This window comes from Ambystoma mexicanum, chromosome 3q (assembly GCF_040938575.1).
Source record: "Ambystoma mexicanum isolate Mex_15411 chromosome 3q, UKY_AmexF1_1, whole genome shotgun sequence".
In the NCBI taxonomy this organism is placed as follows: Eukaryota; Metazoa; Chordata; class Amphibia; order Caudata; family Ambystomatidae; genus Ambystoma; species Ambystoma mexicanum.
The window spans coordinates 726,908,239-726,922,439 of record NC_090926.1 but is presented as its reverse complement, the minus strand read 5'-3'; the positions used below and the strand labels follow the sequence as shown (position 1 = coordinate 726,922,439).

The window sequence follows — 14,201 nt, the reverse complement described above, 5'->3', positions numbered from 1 at the left end:
AATTCTCACTGTCATTGCATTCCGATCACCTGACAGCACAACTGCGACCGGCAAGGAGAGGGAGACAGAGACATACAATGAGACAGACAGAGAGATAGAGAGTGTGTGAGAGAGCGCGGGCGCTAGATCAGCTCATCATACGTCAGGTACAGCTAGTATATTTGTTGATCCCATACTATAAACTCTTGGAAATTGTAATTTCAATGGACTGCTAGTCAGACATTTATCATATTTATTTAGCTTTTCAGTTGAACCTTTCCATATCATTAACATATTGTCAATAATTAAAAATCATGTTTTTATGTTAGACTTCCATATATGTGCAAACAATTAATTTGTAAAAGGTTTCATGTTGAGCAACCATGGTGGTATCAGATACCAGTTAAATATCCATTAAAATAAACCAAAAGGTCACCACATTCTTTTGTTCTCTTGCAATGGGGAATGTTATAATTCAAGTGGTTTTAGAATAGTAGGTTGTATCACTACTGGAATGTCATGGTTGCATCATCTCAAGATTGAGGCTCCGGGACATAGGGTTCTATGTGATGTCTTCAATTTCTTTTCATCGAAGAAATAATCATCAATTATTTTTTTTATTTACTCGAAGATTTTGCTGCAAGTATATATGGGAGGAGACCCTGCAGCCCCACCTTAACCCCCTTACATTAATTATTCACCCCATTGTAAAATGTTTGATTGATGTCTACCTTGATAAAATCTACTGAGGCAAAAACTGCCTATCCCGGGACAAAGCTGTCTGTGCGTGGCTCAGTGTTGCAAGTGCATGGCTGCTTGTCGTCAGGAGTAGCGTGGTGATCTTGCAGACCCATGTGTAGAATATGCCTACTAACCCTCGTGTGTCTCCTTCTTGATGCAGTGATGGGTACCCCAGAGTCTCGAGGTGTGCTGCGGAAGATGAGTTACATGTTGGAGGTCATCATGAAGAGGATGGACACGCTGGCGCGGCTCGAGAACAGCAGCGAGCTGCGTAAAGCAGACGAGCTGGCGCACTACTCCCTTGACAGGTCAGTGATGTGCTAGAGTTGTCCCACTACTCTCTGAAGAGGTGAGTGGTACGGTTTAGCTGGGTCACATCTCCGTGAGGAGGTGAGTACTGCGGTGGAGATGGACCACTTCTCCCTCAGTGCATCAGTACTAGGCTGCAGTTGGCCAGTAGTCCTTTGAGGTTCTAAAGCTGATCTTATGTTCCCAAACCAGCCACTGGTTTGCTGGATCTGTCCTACTACTCTGGGGAAAGGTTTATTGTGTGGTTAGCAGATTTGACCAACTGCCCCTGGACACGTTTGATTTGTGCTGTACCGCTTTTCCCAGGGATTGCAAGCAAGTGTTGTGCTGATGGGAAATCTGCCATAATATCGAGGGTATGAATATATCGTTATTTGAATCTCCACCATCAGCGTAAATGCAATGCGGGCGCCATCTCCTGCTAGTTGTCAGGAATTCCTTTGAACCTGTTCATACGCACACACATTGTCAGGCATATTGCTGCTTTTATTTGCAGGTTTTGCTATTCCTGTTCATGTTGCATGCCGAGCGTGTGGATGAGCTTCATAACAATTGTCTTGACTCACTAATAGCTTTAAAGCCCAAATGTGCAGGCACTAATGGGATTTAATTTCCCTCAACCTCATTAACGGCCTTTTCTTTGCTTGCACCATTAACTTGTGTTCCGGCCAATTTAATCCCCTAAATTCCCCCAAGCCCTAGCTCTACATTACAACAATTTCGACCTAACCTCTTAAATCCCCTAATTCCCATGGACATCATTTTAGAGGGGACATATATGATTATCAACCTCAATTATTGAGGGATTTAAAAAAAAAAAAAAACTTCAACTTGTTCATCATTTAGTTTGCAAGTTGCAAATAAATTACAGATTTTGAGATGTCTTCTCCTCCCAAGAAGGCCTGCAGGTTGCTGCAGCAAAGAATGTAACAGTTCTTATATTTAGACCCCTAGATTGGCAAGCACTTGCATTCGTTTTCAGTTGTTGAAAATCTTGGAAGAGTTCAATGGGGCGATTTCCATGAATGCAGACGAGGCAGTAAGTGACAGCCTCCTTTTCTGAGCTTTTGGAAAATGATTTGTTAAAAAATACTACTTTCAGATCGGTGACAGCACCTTCTCAAAATAAGTCATTTTTCACATTAAAAGTCCCGAGCATGTTTCATCCTACGTTTTTGTCGTTAGTAACCTAAACATATTCCTGTGTATGGCAAATGTGTTTACCTAAGATCTCTGTGTTATTTACAGATCCTTTCCACTGCTCCTGTGTGAGCACAACGACACAATATAATCACAGCTCTTGAGAACCCCACACTGAGGGCCCGATTGTGAACCAGGTGCAGTGAGCATGCTAAACAGCCCGCTTCACTGCACCTTTTCCTGGCGCCCAAGCACCACGCTTATTCTCCAGTGCACTGGCTGCAATCCACCTGTTTGTATAGATAACGGGCATATTGCAAGAAGGCAGCAGTTTCACTAAATATATCTTTCACGCCGCAGCTGCCCCGCCCCCAAGGTGTGAAAGCTATTCACATCCCGGATATACCAGGGTGCAGATAGTTTTCCTTTTTTTTTCATCTGGTGGGAGATCAGCTTTTGGGGAGCCCATCTCCCGTCGGAGAAAAATAAAAATTAAAAAAACTGTCTGCCTATCTGGTTGCCATCCATTTTGGGATGACAGCAGCCATTGAAAATATTTTCCAAAATGGACGCCGTCATCCAAAAAAGGCATGTCGCTTTACCATTTTAATTGTGGTGGCCAGATAGGAGGAGCTCGGGACCGAAGCGTAAGGCTCCGGTCCCGCAGCTAAGTGTGGGGGGGGGGGTGGGAAAGTCAATAATGTGATTGGCGAGGGTGAGGAAGCAACAAGGCGAGGCTTCCTTTTGCCACCCTACATTAGAAAAAAAAGAGCCACCCGAGAAGGGCCTCAGGTGGCAGAAACAGCAGGTGGGGATTGTGAATTCTTGCCCGCTGTTCAAGCCACCTGATTGGTTGGCTCACCCTCCCCGGGTGCGAATAGCAAGTTAATCGCATTTTAACAAAAGTGCTGCAGAGAACATGATAAGACACAAATGAAGGGGTCCACAAATACAAAAAGAATTACATTTCAAAGAAAACTAGTGACTGCAAGTTTAAGCAGCATTTTTGAGTTTGGAAATCTCTCTTTTTTTTCCAATGAAAGTGTAAAACGCACATTTGCAATCCATTAGTGTGCCCAGCATGTTGAAAGCCTGCTTATACTAGTGATGGCTCCACTCCTGTGGTGCCCTAAACAGAGCTTGCAAACGCACGAACGACGGCTGGGGGAAGGAGTGCAGAACTTCACAGCGCTCCCGGCAAAGTTGGGGGCTTGCAGGGCTGAGGCAGGCTGTATCACACACGCAGCAAACTTACCAGTTTGCAACCAGTGCTATCCGTGGCACTCCTCCACAACAGCGAATCCATATGACACAAAAGAGACCCAATCTATGGCCACCACTTTTTGGCTTTCGCTAACGTGGAGGAGCGCCGCGAGAATTGGCATGTTCATTCGCCGAATACGAAAGTGCCTGTTGCTAGGTTGGTTTACCACCAATCCTAGCAACTGGTGCTCAAATTACAAAAGTTGCACATTCAATGCGATTTAGGGAAAATACGGCAACTTCAGAATATGTGTTAAGTACCGAAAATGTCCGAAACGCTTTCTTCGAAAGTTTCGGTACTTAACACCATGTTCAGAAGCAGGTCCTGAATCTTTACCCACGTCCTGGCTTGCACTGTGACTGTGCCATGATAGCTGCCTTTCTTGTACATGCAATGCCTAAAATCAATGCCGTGAGTTCTAAAAACGAAGAATAGCATAAGAGTGAGGGGCTTGACATGGCTAGATGTGTGCTTTATTTCATTGCAGTCAGGAAGGTCAATACATGGGTAAAACTATGAAATGGTTTGTTGGCGAGGTACACAAAGTTCAGATGCAGTCATCTCAAATTCGTGGGCTCACACCACAGACGATTCGCTACCAGGCCGCAGGGCGGATGGGACAACCATGCTGTTTTAAAGGCAGGTTGATACTCGATATTCAGGATTAATCATATGTGACTGTTGAGGCAGCAAGTGTTGGTTGGAGCAGGCACTGGGGCAGACCTGCAACAACACCTAAATTGACCCTTGCCTTCTCCTCACTAACACCCAGGCACGCCTCACTGACTCCTTGCCCTATTGCCAACCCTTTGACACAACTGACTTCCACTTTTCTTTTTGATTACCCGTGACCCACACACCACCACAATCCATGTGACACTGAGGAAGAAGACTATAGGTACCCCATTCTCTTACAGCCATTTCGCCAGAGGATGAGCATGCCATTATTAGTAATTATAAGCCCTGTGCAAGCAACATGATCCACGTACTGTTCAAGCATTACATTTGAGCAGCATAAGCAGTGGTGCAATCGAGTAAATATTGATGGATCTGAGAACAAGGCAGACTTTCCTATTCGTGGGGGACCACAATCCTCAACTATGTGAAGGCAAGGTTCAAGAGGGGCCATGCCTCTATTTGCAAGAATAGAATACACATATTCTTATGGCTGCAGTCAGAACGCATGTCCCCCTGCACTGCCCCTCCCCCGCTGCCTCTCCCTCATTTAGCCCCCCAAACCAGTAGTTGGTCCACTGATGGTATATTTTGGTGTGCAGCATATATCACATAAAGAGTACCCTGTGGAGTCAGAATGCATAGCTGCTGGATGATAAACAACACAAACACTGTCCTCGTTACCCTCTCACATAATGCACAGGGGGCGACAAAGGAGTCAGAATAAGACATGTCTATGATGAAAGAAATAATAATTTTACCACCCAAACATAAAGCATAGGGGGAGGAAAGCCTGAAGAGTCGTAATAAGGTAGGGTTATAAGGAAGAAAACGAGCACTGTTCATTTTACAATCCAGACATACCTGACCTTATAATCCTCCACTTTCTGCTCAGAGCCCGGTGATGATGGTCGATTGCCCCTACACTGACCTTCATCCCCTGCTCTTCCAACAAGATATCCCTTAGCTGCCAGAGTCTTCCATCATCTTGTTGCAGCAGCTCATCAATTTTCATGCACAGACATCTAAAGCACAAGCAAATGATATGATAGGTTATTTATAACACGCTTAATACCCACAGGTTTCTAAGCGCGGACCTGGGGATCTAACCTGTGGTGCTCTGTGTCATCTTGCTTCCAAGGTGAGCACGTTGCCCCTGTGCTATCCTCCCGAGAAATGAGAATGTTACTGTAGCAAGATATCAGCATCCATGAAAAACACCAACATTTTGGTCTAGCATCCCTAAATAAGGATTGTTGTCATATATGAGTATCCACAATTCCTTCAGTATACAGCAGTGTACAATCAATGCTTCAGCAAAGCAGCTTTTGGATGATTTTAAGTCCAGTAAAAGGTCCAACAATGTCCAAGATCCTCTTCGTTTGACCGCGCACAGCATCACACCTGGTACAGAAAACAGTACTATACAACAATTAAGCATTTATTTATTTTATTTTTCATTTTATTGGACATTTGTATGGTGCCTATACACAAGTGTTTCCAGGCGCCATGGGATATCATAAGAGAAACGGCAACAAGAAAAGAAATGGTTACACTGTCCTTGTGACAATCCGACCGTGCAAGTGTGATGCTTAATTATCCTTTTTGTGGTGTTATTTTCCACTGGTGTACTATCATATGACAGATAGAGTGAGGCAAATCATGAGACTCAGAAGCCATTGTTACAGTTTTGAAATGGAATGCCCAGTACCAAAAAGCCTCCTCAGCTTGGCCTTAATCTCTGGGCTGGTGCATTTAAGCATTGCGGGGACAGTAATAATAGCGAGTGAAGCAGCTCATGAGTTGCAATGCACAATGAATAACTGGAAGGCCATCTTCAGAAAAGGTTACCTTTAAAGCGATAGGACGGTAGTTTAATGGGTAGACAAAGTTTTATAGGGCTTCAAAGCTTATTTCATAGGGTACTGTTCCAAGTGGCGTCATCAAGGCTTGGAGCCTTAATCAGGGCCCACAGTAATTTTCCATCTTGGTCAGAAAGAAATTGCCCATTTGAAAAGGTCTAAACACTTTACAAGATGCCAAAGGCAGTACTGGGTACTCCAAATCAGGGGCACCCTCGACCCGCAGCAAGCCAACCCAACATTGAAATGGAGAGATGAAACAGAGATACTTTAGGATTGGAAGTAAGTGAGATGCTCTCAAATATGGTTCCATGTGATATTTTCGCCACAAAAATATTGCGATGCAAAAATATCGCCATATTTTTGCGGTGAAAATAACACATGGACCCTGCGGGGTACACCCCTGCAACCCCCGCATCATTTTTTTATGTGCGGGGGACACCCCTGCAACCCCCGCACCTAATATTTTCGCCACCAAAAATATCACCTATGGCCGTTCCCAACGACCATATGTACGGCGATATTTTTGCTGGCGAAAATATTACCTAATACCGTCAAATATACATAGATCTACCCACACACCCAGCCTTGGTCTGACACAATGAGAAGCAATCTAAGTCAGGCTCATTGCTGCTCAGAGCATGTCTGTGTTTGTTTGTAGATTAAACTATTACCCTAACATGATTTTTGTTACAAAAGGAACAAATTAAATGTAACTAAAATAAAAGCCAGAAAAATCAAAATCAGCATTTGATTACAGGGGGTTTTGACTATGAAGCTGGAGCTGCTTGCACTGTACACCGACTACGAACACACAGACCGATTCCCTCAGACATCCAGGCGGTGAGGTTAAGTGTAGCTATCTGCAATCGTGACACTGTTAGAATATTAAGAAGTGCAGCACACATTTTAAAAAGGAAGTCTGTTTTTTTAACGCTGTGGTTCTGTAATAAATACAATAAAAAAGCACAAGGCCAATTAAAAAGGTATTGGTAGAGTTAATATTCAAACACAGCTCTCACAACTGCACCTTATTTGAGTGCCCATGTCTACACACCAATGAAACAAACGGAGTAAGCGTCTAGTCTCGCCTGTTGAGCCTTGTGTAAGCATTAGCACATCGCCAGATCACAATGCACTTTGCTTTGGCATCACCTTGCTCACGGTCAGCATGGTTTGCATCTAGCGCCAAACCTTTGAGAGAGCAGAGAGGTGACTTCATTTGGGGGATGCCAGGGGTCGCACCTCTAAAAAAAGATATATATATTTAAATTGAAGCTCCTGGGCTGTGGCCAGTGACATGTGGCTCTTTGTTTCTGCAGTGCCTGGCGTTCTTGTTCAGGCCTCTTTAAAAAACAGGGGTTCCACAAATGTAACCCTTTGAGCAGTGACCATAAATATGAAAGAACAGGAATAACAAATAATTTGTCTTTCTGGAATTTTATACAATAATTGCTAGACTAATTAAAGGTTGATTTCAGGCACCCTTCAGGCGGTGAGTCACTGATTTAGTCTGTTTTTCAACTACTCAAATCCGCAATGCAGACAAAAACGTAGAAAAAGCATTTAGAGTAGAATAGGCATCCTTTTCGGACTATGTATTTTGCTTTTTGCAATTTGCAGTCATAGAAGGTTTTATCCTGCCGTTGTCTCAATTACGCTTGTCACAAGACATTCCATCGTTGTGTCCTTGGTCACGTGACAAAATCCGTGTGCCTAAAAAAATGTATACAGTGTAGAAATGTTGGACACTAGCACTTCAAGTGGCCCTTGATTTCATTGTGCCACAATACATGCTGTGTTGTGATGTGTCTATCTTTCCTATCTCCAGGGCATGCTGTCCTGGATGATTGTTTGCATGTATGAGTTAATGATTGCCCAGAATATGGAACGCAGCTTTCCCTGCGCTACACTAAATTCTTTAATGCACAGTTATGAACCCTCCCAATGGTATGTATTTTTCCAATCTCTGAAGCCAGAAAAATAGATCCATGCAGGCTTTACATGTGAACAACTTCCAGCCCTGCAGATGCACTGGCCTGCTGTTAAATCTCAGGTATCTGTTTAATGGTATCCACTAAAGAGTGTAATTTGCTTTCTGACTTTGAGAACATTCAGCCATGTAATTGTTAATTTTACTATAGCCAGTAAGATTCCTATTGTCAGTGGCTTGAGCACTAGCTGCTGCGATGTGTGTGTGATCTGCAGGTTGCAGATTCAAATCCTGGCAAGGCCAATTCAGCCTTTCATCCTTCTGAGGTTGATAAATGAGTACCAACACAAGTTGGGTGATTTTGTATGTATATTTGTTTGATATAAATCGCTTAAGCGCAATTGCTATATAAGAACACATCATTATCATTTGGCCTTCGACATCTGCTTGCATTCACAGTAATTTAGTAATATTGGCCTATACTCACCGATATTAACGATACATATGGTGATCCATTTTTGTATGAAATGTATATCACATTACAATGATATTGTAAACATATTTTTTGTAGTGTACTTAGGAACAATGCTATGTGATGCCACGTCCTGTTTTGTCAAGGGGTGAAAGGTCATGTGCCATCGACTTCCTGTGATGTCACTTTGGGGTAGGGTCAAATGACATGATGTCATCAAAGATCAAGGATCATGTGATGTAATTTCCCCTAACCAGGGCTTTTTTTTGGAATAAAGTCCCTGGGTACAGCCAGTTTCTCTTTAAGCATATCAACTACGGGAACAAAGAAATATATCAATTAGGAGGTCACTGGATGAGGCAACAAGTTTCAGTTATGAAAAAGAGTGCATTGTGTGTCAGTAAATATTAGAAACTCCTCTACAAGGACTGTATATCACTGTGCTCCCACCAAAGAAATAATTTTAGATAAGACAGTTTTCTTCTATGAGCTTGTCAGTTTATGTTTCTGCAATCTGCATTTAACCTTTGACCTCATATTGCTGTTTATCACAAAAGCAACACAATAAAACTAAGTAAAAGAAGATTTAAAAGCATGGGAAACACTGTCACCCATTTTGCAACAAACAACCTTATTATTAATACAGTAAAACAATAGGCATTGGATAGTGATTGGTGCAGAGCAGGACATATTGCACACTACCTCTGCAGGGCGAGCTCATAGACCTATCCCCTCGACCACACATCACATAAGGGTAATTACAGCTCCAGCCTACATTCATGTTGGCCACATACTGCAAGTGATACAATGACTACCTGCGTTTATTCTGTTTCTTTTTTTGTTTTGGTTTGCAGTCCTTACCACAAAAGCACCAAAATCTGAAAAAAAACCCATTTTGAAAAGTCGCTGGAATCAGTGAGAGTCAAACCCAGCTCTGATTACTTCGCATCACTGGAGATCACTGCCAACACTGCACACCAATGCCATGAGAAGTGTCACCACACCTCACCATGCACAAGACTCATGAAGAGTCTTGTGCATGAATAGTGTGGTTTGCATCAAGGGCACACCATGGAGTGGTGTAGTCATTTCCTCTCTAGGGATAATGGTGATGAGACAAATGAAATAAATCATACTGCAGGTCATTTGGTCAATTGGCGAGGCAGAGGGTCTCATTCACAGCAAGAGGTGCATTGCATGTGAGCAGATATTATAACTACCGATGACAATTACACCTCGGTAGAAAATGTAGCAGTGATTTGTATGCATTACTGTTAGAATGTTTACATGCCACAGTTATTTTGTATGCAGATTACTGCTGTGGAACCAAGCTGCACCTCACTGAGGAGGCCCAACAAGGCTGAAACATGCCTGGAGTTGCTTGTGTTTATGTGCAGAGGGGACATGCCCTCGCAGTTCTGGCAGAACTGCTCCATTGGTGGCAGTATCTGACTGATTTGCATATGTCTGGACCCCTTTTTGCAATGGCGCAGATGGGCTAAAATACAGTGGTGTGGAAGGTTGCCCAGGGCAGTGCCAGTGGTTCGGCTTTATTCTAAACCTTCCACCCATCACATTTCTGGTTGTAGTTTAGCAGAAAAGAATGCATTTACATATGTTTGTAAGTATGTATGTATGGATGTTAAATTAAAGGTTAAAGATATTTGTACCTCTCACCGGCAGCAACAGAGTAGGTCGCCAGGTGCTCTGGAGGATACGCAAACAAGAAGGTGGGATGGGTTAGTAGGGTGAAGAGGGAGTAGGTGTTCCGTTGGCAGCTTCAACTCAGTATACACCGTGTGCTGAGCTTTTGATGCGAGTATCGGAGTGATGTCAGTCCTCGTGTGCTGTTGGTGCGGTTTATGTGTTTATTTATGAGATTAATATAGCACAAGCCTTGCTGCCAAGTTACTGAGCACTGTACAACAAGGGCAAACGTTTACAGAAAAAATACCCAGGAGAGTAACGGATGAGAGAACAATTAAGAAGGCTTCCTCCCAAGGGGCCCGGTTAAAATATATGTATATATTCAGAGATCTTTGTGTAACCGGCATGGATATGTTTGAATTCTAGCAGGGATTCTTTACACAGTTGAGAAAATGAGTGCCATTTTGTTGGATAAAATAACATATGTTATTTAAATTGGAATTAAGATTTGCCATAATAGCGTAGAATTTGGGCTAGTTATGGAAACATGTAAAAGAAAATACTTCTATAAAAGAAATATATCTCCCTTATTTTATTGAGACCATTTTTTATTGTGCCGGCTCAGCCTATTGTGAAATTCAGTCTGCACCACCAAATATATGCAAATATCTCCACTGTACAGTGCAAGGGCACACCAGCAGCTGGGAGGCAAAATGACAACTTTTAAGAAACAAAGATGCATGCAGCCTGTTGGGGGTATGATATCAGTTTGAAGGTGGGGAGATGGCTTACCTGTCTGCAGATGCATTTTTGCACATATAACTAAAGGATAATGATCAGGAAAAGTATAATATTAATCATGAAGATTGCTAGGTCCAAAACCACAACTGGCAGCAGAAGGGCCTTCGTGCAAATAACGAAGTCTCATTTGTTAAAACTCTATTGATTATTCCATGTTGTGTAATACCCCTTACACATTCAGTGATAGGTGTTCTTAGAACCAATGAAGTATATTGTAGCAAGGAAAGAAAAAAGTGATGGCCATACTAGTTTAATTTAAATAAATGTACACAACTTTCACTAATCAATAGGCCCTGCATAAGAGACAGAAATGCTAGAAAAACCACCACTCGCCCTGAACTGACACAAAATGTTTTTTTGCCTAATCCAATAAAGCCATTATAGTCCCAAAGCTTGAACTGAATGCAGAACAAGCCCTGGACGCCTGAGCACAGTGGGGCGATAAGGGCAGTGGATAGTAATTGCAGCCAGAGCATATTATTCTGAGGTAGCTAGATAATGGGTAGAGGTGAGGCAGGCAGGATTCACAGGGGCAGCGAAGATCAAGTCCACTATTTTGGCATTTCCAGGATCTGCCCCCCAGCAACTCCAACAGAAGCAAGGCACCCGGGCAATTTCTGTGAAAGAAAGAGGACACTGTGCAAGGGAAGTTTAGTCATTAGACACTAGCCATGTTCTTGGAAGCCTATAGTCCCATGCTAGAATTTAGTTCTAAATAGGGTGGAACATACTTTGTTGGTTACTTGTTTGAGTTTTTCAGTACATACACCAACTCCCTCTATATCAGTGGAGACAAGCACATGAAAGAAAGTCCTGTCCCTCCACAACTCAGGGGAACAGAATGGCAGACACGTGTTGGGAACATTAACGCGCTTGCCTGCTGCAGTGTACCACAGATCTAGCACTCCCAGATACCTAGGGGGAGACGGTGTGACTGAAGCTGCCTCAGGACACTTCAGCCTGGGCGGGAAGAGCAGTAGAGAGCGCTACTTCATGTATTTCTTAGAAGACCCTCCAGATTTCAAACACTCAGAAGTGCCTCTTCTGGGAGCTGCTTTTGCTCAGCCAAACACAAAGGATATTCGTGGTAGCATCAAGCCACCGGCAATCTGCCATCAACACAGTACATCTGTATGCAATGAACTGCTGCCTGAGCTACAGAGCTTCCTTTGAGCCATCAAGCCTGATTGAGCCAGCTGTGACAGCACCGTTGAGCAGACTTTCAGACCTGAAGATGACCTGATTGAATCCCATTTTGCACAATCACCCTGCTCAGATAATCCATTCAAGTTTCCATCTAAAAAAACTGTTGCTCAATTGAGCCGGTCGAACACTTGCTCACAGAAACTGGACCGTTAGCCGAGTATCTTCACGCCAACTCAAGGACATCAAATCACAATTCATACATATGCAAGCAACAGGGGAATGCCAGCTTGGCTCTGTCTACCTACCCAAGGACTAAGGCAGTGAACCCATGGACTAAGTGCGAGGCACACTTGATCCTCCGACCACCGAGACTTGCCTTGGGCTCTGCAGATTTCACTACCATGGCCCAATGGAAGGGAACTGAATGAATTCTGTAATATTCACCTGCTGCCATTCAACTATCATGTCTATACGGTCGCAATGCATCCATGCAATACTGGCTGCATATTCAAATAGGTAGGTTGCCACTTCTCACCAAGGCAAGAATTGTAATGTTCATTAGAAGGTTGTCAGCAAAGAGCCTCTTCTGGAAATGTAGAGGATCCACAATGACTTAAGTACCATCATTGAACATTGTAACGCAGCAATATACTAGATCTCAGCTTTCCAATTTGAAACGTTTGACCGGAAAAGGGCTGAACAATGACCATGGGCCTCCTCACGAGTTGGGCAGTATCCAGTGTAAGAGGATTCAATTCAACACTACAGCTAAGTCAATGCCTAGTCTGGGATACTGAATGGAAACCCTTATTAATATATCTTTATGTCCAGTTCATGCGTTCTGGATGACTACCCCTATATAACACCCCTCTCTTGGAATCCCCCTGACCCCACTGAGCCAAGAAGTAGTTCTGTTTTGCAAGTTAAAGGTTTATTTGATAATTTAAACAATATATATATATATATCACGCTTTATAATAAATTAATAATTGAATATCACACTGAATCTGAGCAGTAATCAATAATGGATAGTCTGGCACTAGCACACTTGTGAATAGGAACAGAAGAATAATGTGGTAGAGAATGCTTTATATAAGTTCAGATGGATGTAATGTTGAATGAAAATGCAATACAGAAAATACTCAATATGATTTCAACAAAACAATGTAATCACTTTTCTCTGGCAATCCCCTCCCCCCTTTATGCAATGCAAGGAAATGGAAGGAAAGCACACAGTTCTCAGAAATGCAATCAAATGTAATTCAGTTCACCCCAGCAAGCTTAGACTACAGAAGTTGGAAACACAGGCCCAAAATGCTTTTATATGTGCTGGCAATGAAGTGAAAAATATGCTAAAATGCTTTTAATTCCCTCTAAAGGTTCAGGGTGAGTGGTATCTAGTTATTATTAGTCCATGCTCACTCTAGCAATGATTCAGGGATGGTTCTTAAGAGGCAAACGAATTTTTAGCAAGGAAACTGCTGTTTTCACACGTGGAGAAATTTGCAAATCGCGGTAAATTCGCGAGTGCGTTTTTCGCGATTGCGGCAAAGTGTATGGAACAGGAATGCGGTTCTAGGTTCGTTGAAAAGCCCAGATTCCCAGCTTTCAGAGGAAAGTTACTGCAAGTCTCTAAGACAAACGGTCACAGAGATATGAGCGATATGGTAAAGGTCGTTTTTCAGATTTGAAATTTTAAAAGTTCAAAGTGACAAGTGACAGCTAGCAGCTAGAAAATGACAGGTGACAGCTTTACAAATGACAGGTGACAGTTAGGAGGCAGTTCTACTTAGATTAAAATAGATTGAATTATATTATTTTAACTAAGAGGTTGGTTCTGCACAGTTCTGCTGGGTACTCACAATATATTTTGGAAATAGATGGGCCTCGCCACGGATCTGGTCAGGTTTTAGACTGGACTCTGGGCTGGTCTCTGCACTTCACAGTGATCTGGGTCAGCTCTCTGGTTCTGCTAACAGCGGTCTGGGTCAGCTCTGCTCTGCTGGTCTAGCCTCTCTGGATTCTGGAGATTGATGGATTTGAAGTCTGGATCTCTGGATGTGGTATGGTCCGGCAGAGCGCGTTGCAGCAAATGGAATTGAATGTCCCTATCTGTCCTGACTGTCTGCTTTTATGTGTTTTGAAAATGGGTGTGTGTGCAGCATCACTAGGCTCTACCCCTCTCCACTTGTCATTGGCCACTTCATCCTCTTCCCCTTGATTGGGGGAATG

The 14,201-nt window shown here is 43.0% G+C and overlaps 1 protein-coding gene across 1 annotated transcript in view; it reads left to right on the top strand.

Moving 5' to 3' along the window:
• MGAT5B (alpha-1,6-mannosylglycoprotein 6-beta-N-acetylglucosaminyltransferase B) overlaps nt 1-14,201 on the top strand; it is a 1,313,368-nt gene that overhangs the window by 625,574 nt on the left and 673,593 nt on the right. The window contains exon 3 of the mRNA XM_069654653.1: nt 881-1,028. Within this exon, the coding sequence (XP_069510754.1) occupies nt 881-1,028 (148 nt within the window). The remainder of the gene's footprint in view (nt 1-880; nt 1,029-14,201) is intronic.